This window comes from Falco biarmicus, chromosome 1 (assembly GCF_023638135.1).
Source record: "Falco biarmicus isolate bFalBia1 chromosome 1, bFalBia1.pri, whole genome shotgun sequence".
In the NCBI taxonomy this organism is placed as follows: Eukaryota; Metazoa; Chordata; class Aves; order Falconiformes; family Falconidae; genus Falco; species Falco biarmicus.
This window is the reverse complement of record NC_079288.1, coordinates 100,152,226-100,164,749: the sequence shown is the minus strand read 5'-3', so window position 1 is coordinate 100,164,749 and position 12,524 is coordinate 100,152,226. Positions and strand designations below refer to the sequence as shown.

Here is a 12,524-nt window from a genome sequence, read left to right as displayed (position 1 = left end):
TCTTTTGCTGAAATTAATTTGTGAGAGAGAAGGTTATGCATCCTGAGAATGTCTAGAAGTCCAGAGCCTGAGATGGTTCCTGGGTAGTGTTTTCTTAGATTCAGTGAAGCTTAAAAGGCTAGGACCCAGATACAGGAGTCTATAAACATCCAGCACTGGTGGACATAAATGGGCATTCCACAAAGGAGGACTGAGTGAGGAAGGAAGGCTGGGTTTTTTTTTCTTTAAAAAGAAAAGAAAAATAAAAAGGAAAGATGAGCTCCTTCACCTTTTGGGGCTTATAGTTTGGCACTGTTGTGAGGGAGGAGTAGTGAATTGACAATCGGAGCTCTAATTCCCATCCTCTGGTAGAGTCCTGCTACCATTTTGATCCTGAGACATACCCTTACCAAGGGGACTGAGAGGGTATCTGCAGTAACAGAACTGCCTTCATCATCATTGGCTATATCTTGAGAAACTTAACTTCCTAGATCATGCTATTTCTTTAGCTTTCTGGGTTTTTTCTTCTCAACCATACATCTTATTTTATGCTTATGATTAAAAGAATCTGTCCTTTTTAGCTGAAACAGTATCTTTTGCAGCACAGCTATGAGTTCTGATCAGAAAGGCAATAACCAGTAAGAGGCTGAAAGAATTTGCCAGGTCTTGTGACAGCAGGTAAGACCCTCTATTCATGGAGTCGTAAAGACAAGCTATGTTTACAATATTTGCTCTCCTTTATAGAAATACAGCAGACCTCGCTACCTGTATTTGTGCTGTTTTGGCTTCAAGAAAACATGGCTGGGCTCCAACAAACATTCACAGCTGCTGAAGTTGATCACAGCAAACTTTGTCTTTGCTGGCAGGAGGGGAGGTGTTTGCCATCTGGAATACCAGACTGATGACCAGCAAGCAGGAGGTGTATTTCATCATGAAGACGAGAGAAGGGATGTTAAGATGAAATCCTCATTTAGTAGAAAATGTTTGCATTTTACCTCATTCTTGTCTTCCATTGTTATTAACATTTTTTTTTTTAATTCTTGGTGGTTTTTGCCTGAGGTCTAAGCAAACTGAGGTTTCCTGACTTGAAGTCTTGAACTGTGAGCAACTGTTTATGATTTGTAGGGGAAAGGTCAATTTAACACTTTTAGCTCTTTCATCCCACTTAGTCTCAAAATGAGTATAACACACCTCCTACAAAATTGCAGACATTTCATTCAGGACTGCAGAAACAAATGTTTTCTGTACTTCCTCGTTCCCGTCCAACTAATGCTTCAGTGTATGACTCATTCAACCCTTAGAAAATGGAAGATGGAACCAACTTCGCTTGGTTTGCCTGTCGCTTTCACACAACTAGGGACAGCTGGTTTGTGACATGGTGGCTTGCTTGAAAATTTTCTTGAAGAGCCTCAGAGTTTTGTCAGTAGCCCTTGAAACTTCTGTAATACAGCTAAGTTCCCCCTGCTGTGTGTGAAGCTTTAAGAACCCATATGGCTTCTTCTGTTGGCTGGAGGACAGAGAAACCTTCCGAAAGTCAGAGTGCACCAGGAATCCTTCCTGTTACTCATGTGGGAGCACATACCTGTTTCCAGAAATTAATTCTTTCAGGAGTAGAAGGTTTTAGCAGGGGTTTGCTGGCCACTTCGGAAAGAACTTGGGAACTACCTGACCTCTGGCAATGTATCTGATATGATCATAAGCAGAAATATATAATTACAGGTTTCTGATATATGTCCAAAATCCTTGAGTGAATAATGTTGGGAAGAGAGGCTTGTAATGAGCATGGGGAGCAATTAAAACTTGTATTTTGGAATGAGAAGCACACACACTATTAGATTTTTGCCCAGGATATGTGCCAAATAATTGACAGAACAGCTACACATGCAATGAATTACCACATCTAGTTTCTCTGATTCCACAGGGAAAGAATGAGTTTCTCAAGTGATACATAGCAGAATATTTCAGTTGTTTTAGCCTCTGCCATACTGTGAACAGTTTCTATAAAACCAGTTTTAATTCACAAAGAAATTTTTCCCATACGTGGGGCCACATATAGTCTCACAGCCAATGTCAACCACTTTATCTGCACATTTTGGAAAGTAGCTACCCTTTCCTGTGCACCCTGGTGATAAGAGTCTGCAGCTGGTTCTGCACTGAAATCTGTAACTGCTAATTCACGCCAGTTGTGAGGAAATGGGACTGTGTAAATGTATTCTGATGTCAGATATCAGAGCAGGTATCAGGGCAGATTCCTGGCATTTGACTAGTTATCTTGGTGACTAGCAGGAATGCTATTTTTGCGTACATAATAATATCAACATAGAAAACTGATAACATAGGGCTGAACACACGCCAAAACCTAGAAAATGTGCAGAATGAAGAGAAAATGTACTTGGGTTTATGCATATTTAAGTGGTGTGTAGTATAAAAGAAACTGAACTGCAACAGATTGGGAGTCCTGATGCAACACGGGTTGCCCTGCTGAGAGCTTGGCTCTATTTTAGCTTTGAAAATGTTACAAAGCATCATCGCTGAAGTTCCACTGCAGAGGGTTAGAGCAGGGAAAGGCACATGAGGGAAAAGAATAGGACTCTGTGGGAGGTGAGGCATTCTGCTGAGAGGAAGGTTCAAAACCTCTGTGAAACGCATGTTTTCACTTAGGGCTTCAGTTTAGCTGGTTTTTCTTTCAGAAACATTTATGGAGATTGACTAAAATGCTCATTTGTAGATACTGCTTGGTCAAGAGGAAGCAGTACTGATAAACCAATAAACGAGAAAGTTCTGTGTTCTGCAAGGTGGCTTTGTGTTACCAGTTTGATTTCCACAGCTTTGATCCTTGTGTCTGTTTATGCGTAAAGTAAGTTCCCTTCTGCAGTTCCAGTTGGAGAGGTTCTTTACACCTTTGGGCACAGTGTTGGTCCTGAATAGATTCTGATACCCTGCCAAGTTGTAGCTGCAGTTCTTCTCTGGGTAAGTAATCACAACATACAGACAGAAATGTGAAATGTGCCTTGGGGAAAGGCTGTTTGTGAAGACAGGTGCTCATTGATAGAATCAGCTGCAAAAAACCCCAGCAGTATCAGCTTCAGAAATGGAACAAGGGATCTGCGTGAGTGTATGTATGCTGACTATGGAAAGGATGGTATTTAGCTGGTACATTTCAGGATGCATGAGCAGAAATACACTGCTTTTTAGGTTTTGCCTATCATGCAAAATGACTTAGTGAACTGAAACGAGCCCCAAACAAAGCTTTTCTGAATTGGTTAGTAAAAATAACATAATGCAATGTTCCTGATGATTTAACAGAGGTATTCAGAAGTATCAGTTTTATTTTAACCAGTTGCAAATTTTTCTTTATGGCAAACTGTTTATTTGAATGTATTTTAAAGTCTCATAAAGAAGAGTGGTAAGTAAAGGCGTAGATACTTCTGCTTTTTATGGCTGTGTTGCACTGGAGTCAGCTCTGATGAAAGCTGGTGGTGTATTTGATTTTGTCCATGCAGCGATGTTTTTTCACAGATTATATTGGAAGTAAAACTGCCACTGGCTTGCATAAATGTGGTATTATTGTTCTGTCAACAAGTGCCTTAGCCTATTCATTTTGAAATGAAATGAAAAAAGAAAAAGGAAAATTTTCTTTCAGCAAAGCAAAGGGCTAAGTTCTTCCTTACAAAAGTTAAAAGATAACTGCAAAAAGAAAAGTTTCAAAGGAATCTAATGCAAGCTTGAAGTGTAACTGGCACTGGTATCTAGAATAAACTTTCATACTTCTCAGCTTCTTTAGCTGAAACCCTTCTTGTCTTCAACTCTTCTCCAAGGCACGGTTTTATGGGGTGGAGTAAGCTCTAGACTGAGTCCAGAATGGACCCAGGTGCCTCCTCTTCCCCTAGATTGCTCATGCCTGAAGGATTCATTACATAACTTCATGAATTTAATCTTAAAATTAATTCCAATTAAATAAATCTTCATTCATTTATTCATCTCTGCTTCTTTCTTCTCCGCTAATTAATCTTACTGAAGCATGTTGTATTAGTTTGGAGGCTTATGGGAGTGAGGTGTTGGTTTTGGTTATTTACATCTGCCCTTGCCATGCACTCGCTCTTTGCTCTGTTGATTTGGTCCCTAAGCTCATGCTCCTGTTCAAAACGCTAATTGAATGGCTGCTTTATTGGATTCCTCCATCCCCAGATTGCCATCCATCAATGTGCTACATTAATTAGTCTGCTTGGTGAGAAAAATACATGAGTGGGGCAGAGCTCTGCAAGAGGTTTTGATATGAAGAGAAGTTGGCAGTGAGAGTTCTGCTTCCTCTTTTCTGAGCAGAAGAGAAAATGCAGTTGACAAATTTCTAGAACATCTGTGTAACCATCAGAAGCAGAAGTGAAATTAGAAATGCAGAATTATTTAAGCAGTCTTGCCTTGGTGAATATTCTGTACTGCAGATAGGTTTATTTCCTCCTAAACCATACCGTTATGTAAATATCACAGAAGTAAATACATTTTGAGTCCAGACTGTTAAAAAGTTCCTTTCATTGTGCTCTTAATACCTGTGATGTAGGAAAATGTCAATAATTCTTAGAATTTTATAGCCTATATAATAAAACCTGGTTCTTTCTAATTCCTGAGGTAGTAATTATTAAGGCGTTAGCATCTCGTGTGAGATTTCCCTAGCTTGAACATTTCATATGTTTGAAATTCTTTTGAGGATGTTAACCAAGTATGCAGAGGACTTTTGCTGGCTCTTCACTCAAGAGATGAATTCCACACACAAAAGGTGGGTTATATTTGCTTCATTGTTTACATTTTTTTTCTTTTTGTTATACATGTTTTGGACTCCATCAAATCTCGGGTGCTGGTGTTTCATCACTGTTGTAAGATATTCTTGCATTTTGAAATTTCAGTGGAAATGCTCATCTGTATGTTGACTTTCAGCAAAGGAGAAAGGGAAAAAAACATTTGGTATGGCAATTTTCATTCTTAGCCAACTCTTAATTTAATACCGTCATAAAATAGTGTCGGAGGGATACCGTTGTTCCTTAATATTGCTTTGCTAGAGAGATCTGCTTTATTCTTTGACTGTGGCACTCTTCAGTGCTATACAGTGTGGATCATACCTTGTGTGATGCACCTGCAGTGTATAGCATAGCATGCAGAGTAAATTAAAACTCATCTGGCAATGGAGCATGGACTGAGAATATCTTTCCGGTTTTGTTTTCCTTCAGAATATTTCTTGTTTTGTTCCTGATGTCCCTTTTGCCCAGGGGGAAGTTCCTCCAGATAGTTCCAGATAAAAGTTTATTTGATTCAAGAGCTTCTCTACCGTCCTGGACTCTGAAGAACAGGGTCAACTGCTTTTTGAAGGAAGCTGGGTCAGATTTCTTTGTCTTGGTTCTTCTTGTGGGTGATACTGTACTTTGACCAACTATCCCAGCTTCATTTCTATTCTGTGCTCAGACACCCTAGCACAACTTTCTGAAGACAGGATCTGACCTCTCAACTGGATTCTATTGAGGTAGAAATTTATACTTTACTAATTTATTCTTTTATTGCTTTTGGTGATATGACACATTTTTTTGCTTTTGAATTGAAAGAAAACTTGATTAAGCTTGTTAGGAGACTTGGAGGGGCAGGGATGAGTTTTGAAATCAGTCCATCAAATTATTAGGACTAAGACAACTTACAACTTATAACTGAAAAAAAATAGGGGTTTGGGGTTTATTTAACAAAAGATTACACAATTTTAAAACTTCAGGTGTTTTACAGGAAAAAAACTGGGGATGTCTGTCTTCTGAAATGGTTTATGAGTTGCTCATCTTCTGGTTGTCTGTGTGTTGTATTTAATGCTTGACCAGAGAGTAGTGCCCAGGTCATCTTTTTTTATGATAGAACGGATGCCTCTCCAAATCTATGTAAGCTATTGATAGACATGTCCAGATATTAATTCTGCTGGACCATTTTCCATATCCACAAATTCTTTCCCTTCCTGGATTTCTTGATCCTCAGACCTAGACTTACTGTCCCTCATCATTTCTAGAGAGGTTCTTTGTCAAGTTGGAACTGTGGGATAATTTGGAAAATGTTAGAAGTTTCCTAGGACACCTAGGAAATCCCAGAGTCTTTGGAAGTGTCAAGTGGGGTTTTTTTTCAGATTTTTGGTACCACTGCTTCATATGTAGTGTCTGATTATGCTGTGGTTTTCCTGTTAACATGCTTTCAGCCAGATCGGCAATACAATATCCATGAGTGTGGTGGGTTGACTCTGGCTGGACACCAAATGCCCACCAAGTCACTCATCAATCCCCTCCTCATCGGGACAGGGGAGAAAAAGCATAACAAAAGGCTCATGGGTTGAGATAAGGACATGGAGAGATAAAGACAAATTACTGTCATGGACAAAACAGACTCGACTTGGGGGAATTGGTTTAATTTATTACCAGTCAAATCAGAGTAAGATAATGAGAAATGAAACCAAATCTTAAAAACATTTTCCCTTCACACCTCCCTTCTTCCTGGGCTCAACTTCACTCCCAATTTTCTCTCCCTCTTCCCTGCCAGCAGCGCAGGGGGATGGAGAATGAGGATTACAGTCAGTTCATCTCAAGTTGTTTCTGCTGCTCCTTCCTCCGCAGGAGGAGGGCTCCTCACACTCTTCCCCTGCTCCAGCATGGGGTCCCTTCCACAGTTCTCCATGAACTTCTCTGATGTGAGTCCCTCCCACAGGCTGCAGTTCTTCACACACTGCTCCAATGTGGATCCTTTCTATTGGGTGCAGTCCTTCAGGAATGCACTGCTCCTGTGTGAATCCCCTGTGGGGTCACAAGTCCTGCCAGCAATGCTGCTCCGGCCTGGGCTTCTCTCTCCATGGGGCCACAGGTCCTGCCAGGAGCCTGCTCCAGCGCGGGCTTCCCACCGTGTCGCAGCCTGCTTCAGGTACCCACCTGCTCTGGGGTGGGTCCCTCCCTGGGCTGCAGGTGGGTATCTGCTCCACCGTTAGCCTCCATGGGCTGAGGGGCACAGCCTGCCGCGCCGTGGGCTTCACCATGGGCTGCCGGGGAATCTCTGCTCCAGTGCCTGGAGCATCTTCTCCTCTTTCACTGACCTTGGTGTCTGCAGAGCTGTTGCTCTCACACATTTTCACCCCTCTCTGGTTGCAGTTGCACAGGGTGGTTTTTTTCACCTTCTTAAATATGCTGTCCTAGAGGTGCTACCACTGTCACCAATGGGCTCAGCCTTGGCCAGCAGCGGGTCCATCTCGGAGCACTGGCACTGGCTCCATCGAACACAGGGGAAGCTTCTGGCAGCTTCTCACAGAAGCCACCCCTGTAGCCCTCCTGCTACCAAAGCCTTCCCACATAAACCCAGTACAATAGGACAGTATAATTCCTCCTCAAGATTCTTGGCTTACTGAAAACATGGACCTCTCTGTCTGTGCTCTAGCAAAGACAAAGCTGATCAGCTTCTCTGATTGGCTGACCCTAAGGGGGTGCGTGGCCATGTCATGGGCCTTTGGGGTGTGAAGAGGAATATCCTTTGGGTCTTCTTAATGAAGAGGTTGCTTTTGCACCAGTTCCTGTGAGGGTCCATGGGACTTTTTGAGTGCTGTCCCCAAATGTATGTGGACGTGAGGAAAGAGCAGATGGGAAGCTTGTTGTGTTCTCCTTTACTCCAAAATGCATTGATGTCTGTTTGTACCGGTTTTGTATTTTTCAAGATTGTTGAGAAATTTGAATTTCTTAACATCTCTGTGTTTTAACATACTGCTGATTTTGTTCCTCCCATTATAAAGTAATTAATTTCCACTTAACTGAGATAATCAATAATTGGAATTAAAGAATGGAAGTGAGGATGATTGATAAGAACTTAGAACAAGAGTATGTAAAAATAAAATTTTTATTACATAAATTTTGTATTGAATTTTATTTTAGCAATAAATCCAAATTCAACAGTTCAACAATTCCAGCAAATTCCATGTGTTTTCTTTTCATAGGACTGAACTCATCACTGAGACATATTGAATAGAAAACAAAGATATGCTGCTGTGTTTCTGTAAAAGAACAAGATAAACCTGAAAGCATAATGAGACCACTTACAAATATTTATGTCTTCGCTTGTGTCTTCACATTCACACTATGGAATAATATCCAGCCAACTGTGGAAGATGAATTTATTGCAAATTATTCAAGCAGTTTGCTAACTAATGTTCCAAAAAACATTCCAGTCCATACTCATGTATTAGATTTATCACATAATATGATCTCTGGACTTAGTATCTCAGAATTTATTTATCTTTCTGACCTTCAAGTATTAAATCTTTCTCATAATCTAATTACAGAGCTTGACTTCAGTGTCTTCATTTTTAATGAAGATTTAGAATACTTAGATTTATCTCATAATAACATTTTGAAAGTTTACTGTCAAACTCTTGCATATCTTAGACATTTAGATCTTTCTTTCAATAAGTTTACTGCCCTGCCCATCTGCCAGGAATTAGGGAACATGTTTCGTTTAGAGTACCTAGGATTAAGTGCCACAATGATACAAAGGTCAGACTTCAGGTATATCATACATTTACAGCTGCATACTGTCTTCCTTACCTTAGAATACTTTTCTCTGTACGAACCTCAGAGTCTGATGGCCTTGAATACAAGGAACCTCCACATTGTTTTTGCAGCAAACCAAAACTTCAGTTTTCCCCTCTTGTACGACGGAATGAGCACTTCAGAAAACTTACAGGTAGTTAACTTAAGATACACCTTGAGCTACAAAGATTTTCCCCCTCCTTCTTTAATGCTTCTGAAGAAAATCAAGACAACAGCTCTCACGCTTGACACTGTGGACTTACAGTGGGCTATCATTTTGCAAATTTTCCTGCTTATTTGGCATTCACACGTGGAGCATTTGACTGTAAGAAATCTGACTTTTCGAGGACCACTGGTGGACCTGACTGAATATGAATTTCTAGCCTTATTAAGCTCTGTGGAACAATTAATCTCTTTGGGTGGCTCCATGAAAGTGCTAACTTTGGAGCATGTTCGTAATAAGCTTTATTATTTCAACCAGGAGATTTTATACAGACAGTTTTCGGAGATGAATATTGCCAGTTTGACAATATATGATGCATATATGCCACACATGCTTTGCCCCAATAGAACAAGCTCATTTCAGTATTTAAATTTTTCTCACAACGCCCTGACAGATGAATTGTTCCAGAATTGTGGCACACTGACAGTTCTGAAATCACTTATTTTGCAGAGGAATAAATTTGAGAGCCTCCTCAAGGTAAGCTTCATGACCAGCCACATGAAGTCACTGAAATATCTGGACATGAGCAGCAACTTGCTGCGTCATGATGGAGCTGATGAGCAATGCCAGTGGGCTGAGTCTCTGTCAGAGTTGGACCTGTCCTCAAATCAGTTGACGGATGCCGTCTTTGAGTGCTTGCCAGTCAACACCAAAAAACTTGACCTGCAAAACAATCAGATCGCCAGTGTTCCCAAGGGGATGGCTGAGCTGAAGTCCTTGAAAGAGCTGAACCTGGCATCCAACAGGCTGGCTGACCTGCCGGGGTGCAGTGGCTTTACATCCCTGGAGTTCCTGAATACAGAGATGAATTCGATCCTCACCCCATCTGCTGACTTCTTCCAGAGCTGCCCAAAGGTCAGGGAGCTACAAGCCGGGCACAACCCATTCAGGTGTTCCTGTGAACTTCAAGACTTTGTCCGTCTGGAGAGGCATTCTGGGGGGAAGCTGTTTGGCTGGCCGGCAGCGTACGTGTGCGAGTACCCAGAAGACTTGCGAGGGACGCAGCTAAAGGACTTCCACCTGACTGAGCTGGCGTGCAACACGATGCTCTTGCTTGTGACAGCTCTGCTGCTAATGCTGCTGCTGGTGGCTGTCGTGGCCTTTCTGTGCATCTACCTGGATGTGCCGTGGTACCTGCGAATGACGTGGCAGTGGACGCAGACGAAGCGGAGAGCTTGGCACAGCCACCCCAAAGAGCAAGAGGCCATTCTGCAGTTCCATGCATTCATTTCCTACAGCGAGCGCGATTCATTGTGGGTGAAGAACGAGCTGATCCCAAACCTGGAGAAGGGGGAGGGCTGCGTACAGCTGTGCCAGCATGAGCGGAACTTTGTCCCCGGCAAGAGCATTGTGGAGAACATCATTAACTGCATTGAGAAGAGCTACAAGTCGATCTTTGTGTTGTCTCCCAACTTTGTGCAGAGCGAGTGGTGTCACTATGAGCTCTACTTTGCCCATCACAAGTTATTCAGTGAGAATTTCAACAGCTTAATACTCATCTTGCTGGAGCCAATCCCTCCGTATATTATCCCTGCCAGGTATCACAAGCTGAAGGCTCTCATGGCAAAGCGAACCTACCTGGAGTGGCCGAAGGAGAGGAGCAAGCGTGCCCTTTTCTGGGCTAATCTGAGGGCAGCTATTAGCTATAACCTGCCAATGGCTGATGCAAATGAGTAGCAGAGTGATGTTACTTCTACTAGTAGTGTGAGTCAGTATGTGAATAACTGTGACCTGACTGTCTTGCATTAAACTGTTAATCAATTTTTTATAGTTTTTTACATTATTCCTATTTTGTAGCAAAATGTAACTGTGACACATACAGAAACTTCTATTGCTTATTCTAGTTGTGAAGGTAGTCAGAAGTCTTCTGTAGTTGCCCATCATCAACGAAGAGAAAGAGAGAGGAATTTTCATAGTGATTACATTTATTTTTGTATACTTGGGCTGCATTTATTTCAAACTTTTCCCATTGAAAGCCATCTTTGAAAGTAATATAAATAGTGGTTGTTCAATGTCATCAGGACTGTCAAGGTATGCATTTAATTTTTGTTCTGACATGGAAGTTGTGGGGTTAAGGTGGTAGATATCTGCTTCACTGGCTTTAATCAATTAATATAAAGAAGAAAACTCTTGCTCAAATACCTCCCTGGACATTGGTATAGCATATGTCAAGCATACAGTATACCTGCACTGTTCAGCCTGTTTTCCTTTCCTGGAAGTCTTTCCCTTCATCACGGACAGAGACTTTCCTGGGTAAGAGCTGAAAGTTGGAGCCATTAATCCCTGTTTAATATTCTTCTTCCTTTATTGTACTACACATTCCCACTTGCCTAGATTTACCTACCAAGTCATGATTGCATAGAATTCACTATTTGTTGTCTTCAAAATAATAGTTACTATCTGCATTTATGAAATTTCTATAGCATTATAATATTGCTGCTTTCTGCTATGATTATATCAAGCTATACTGGGTTACTTGTTTTTCCTGTTTTTTAAAAGATAGAAGCTTGATGTTTGGAAGTGAAACCCTTTTCATCTCCAGACTCTCATTGGTCTCTATTACCTTGCGCTTTTAAATAGCAGGTGCTGAGGGTCATCATGCAGGTGAGAAAGGAGCAATTTTCATTGGGAAATAACTTCTCTTCTAAAATCAAACCAATTAATGGTATTTGTTGATAGGAGACATCTAATAATTTGCTGTATTGGGGTTTAATTTGACAATCTAATAAACCTGTCATTTTTTTATCTGTTATATTTCCTGGTGTCATTTCACTGGAGGTGTGGTGTTGTGTAATTATACTTATGGCTTAATGGAAATGCAAAGCCCTCTGATCACAGCCATGAGCGGCATGAGAGGGGAGCAAGCCAGTGAGAGGATGTGATCCTTAACACTCACTGGCGTGGCTGACTGAGCACCTGCCAGGTGTGTGTGGTGGTAGCTAGATGAAGCAGTGGACAGGAAGCTATGGGAGAGCTTTCTGGTGTCTAGAGGTGCTGAGACACCACTCTGCACCCACCTACCAGCTCAGGTTAACTGGGCATTGCAGTAGGATACAAGGTGCCTGACTGTTAATGTAGAGCTTTGGAAAGAACGGCTAAAAATCTCTATTAAGTCTTAATTTCAGGGGAAGGGAAGTTGGCTACTGACTTCTGTGATAACACATAACAGATCTCCCCCTTCCCAAAGCCTGGGCCAAGATTTCTTTGTGTACCTTAAAAAGGGATGCTAGACCCTCAGTACTTCAGTGGGAGCTGGTGGATGCAGCGTGCTTGAAAAGCAGATTTATGAGGGGAGAAGGTCAGAGACACATTGGAGCTTAGCACAGTGCAGGAGTTCGAGTCAGAAATTCTTTACCCTGAGAGTCACTTGTGCTTCATAGCCAGGTTGGATGGAACTTTGAACAACCTGGTCTAGTGGGAGTTGTCCCTCCCCACAGCAGGGTGTCAGAACTGGATGGTCTTTAAGGTCCGTTCCAGCCCAAACCATTCTATGATTCTGTGATTCATGGCAACCCAACACAGCAGCCAGGGGCACTGGGCACTATGGGGCACTGCTGAAAGTGCATTGCAAACCTCGTGTGCCAGCCAGCCAGTGACAGCAAGGTGCTTTCCATGGAAGTAGTGATGTTAAACCTGGGGCTGCAGCCTGAATGCACCGTTGGAGCTGCAACATTTCCTTCTTAACAGGTTTTTCCTAGCTGTACAGCATCCCTCTGGGTGCAGGTTCTTTACTTCCTCCGTAA

At 41.8% G+C, this 12,524-nt stretch overlaps 1 protein-coding gene across 1 annotated transcript; it reads left to right on the top strand.

The window, feature by feature from the left end:
* The first annotated feature begins 2,979 nt into the window (after positions 1-2,979).
* Positions 2,980-11,533, top strand: LOC130155104 (toll-like receptor 1). Its single transcript, XM_056352060.1, has 3 exons — positions 2,980-4,753; positions 5,202-5,491; positions 7,967-11,533. Exon 3 carries the CDS (start codon positions 8,056-8,058, stop codon positions 10,456-10,458), a length of 2,403 nt encoding a protein of 800 aa, XP_056208035.1. The 5' UTR covers positions 2,980-4,753; positions 5,202-5,491; positions 7,967-8,055; the 3' UTR covers positions 10,459-11,533.
* The last annotated feature ends 991 nt before the right edge of the window (positions 11,534-12,524 follow it).

What these genes read in the sequence shown, in the direction of transcription:
- LOC130155104 (XM_056352060.1), top strand. Translation starts at nt 8,056, where the DNA reads ATGAGACCACTTACAAATATTTATGTCTTCGCTTGTGTCTTCACATTC.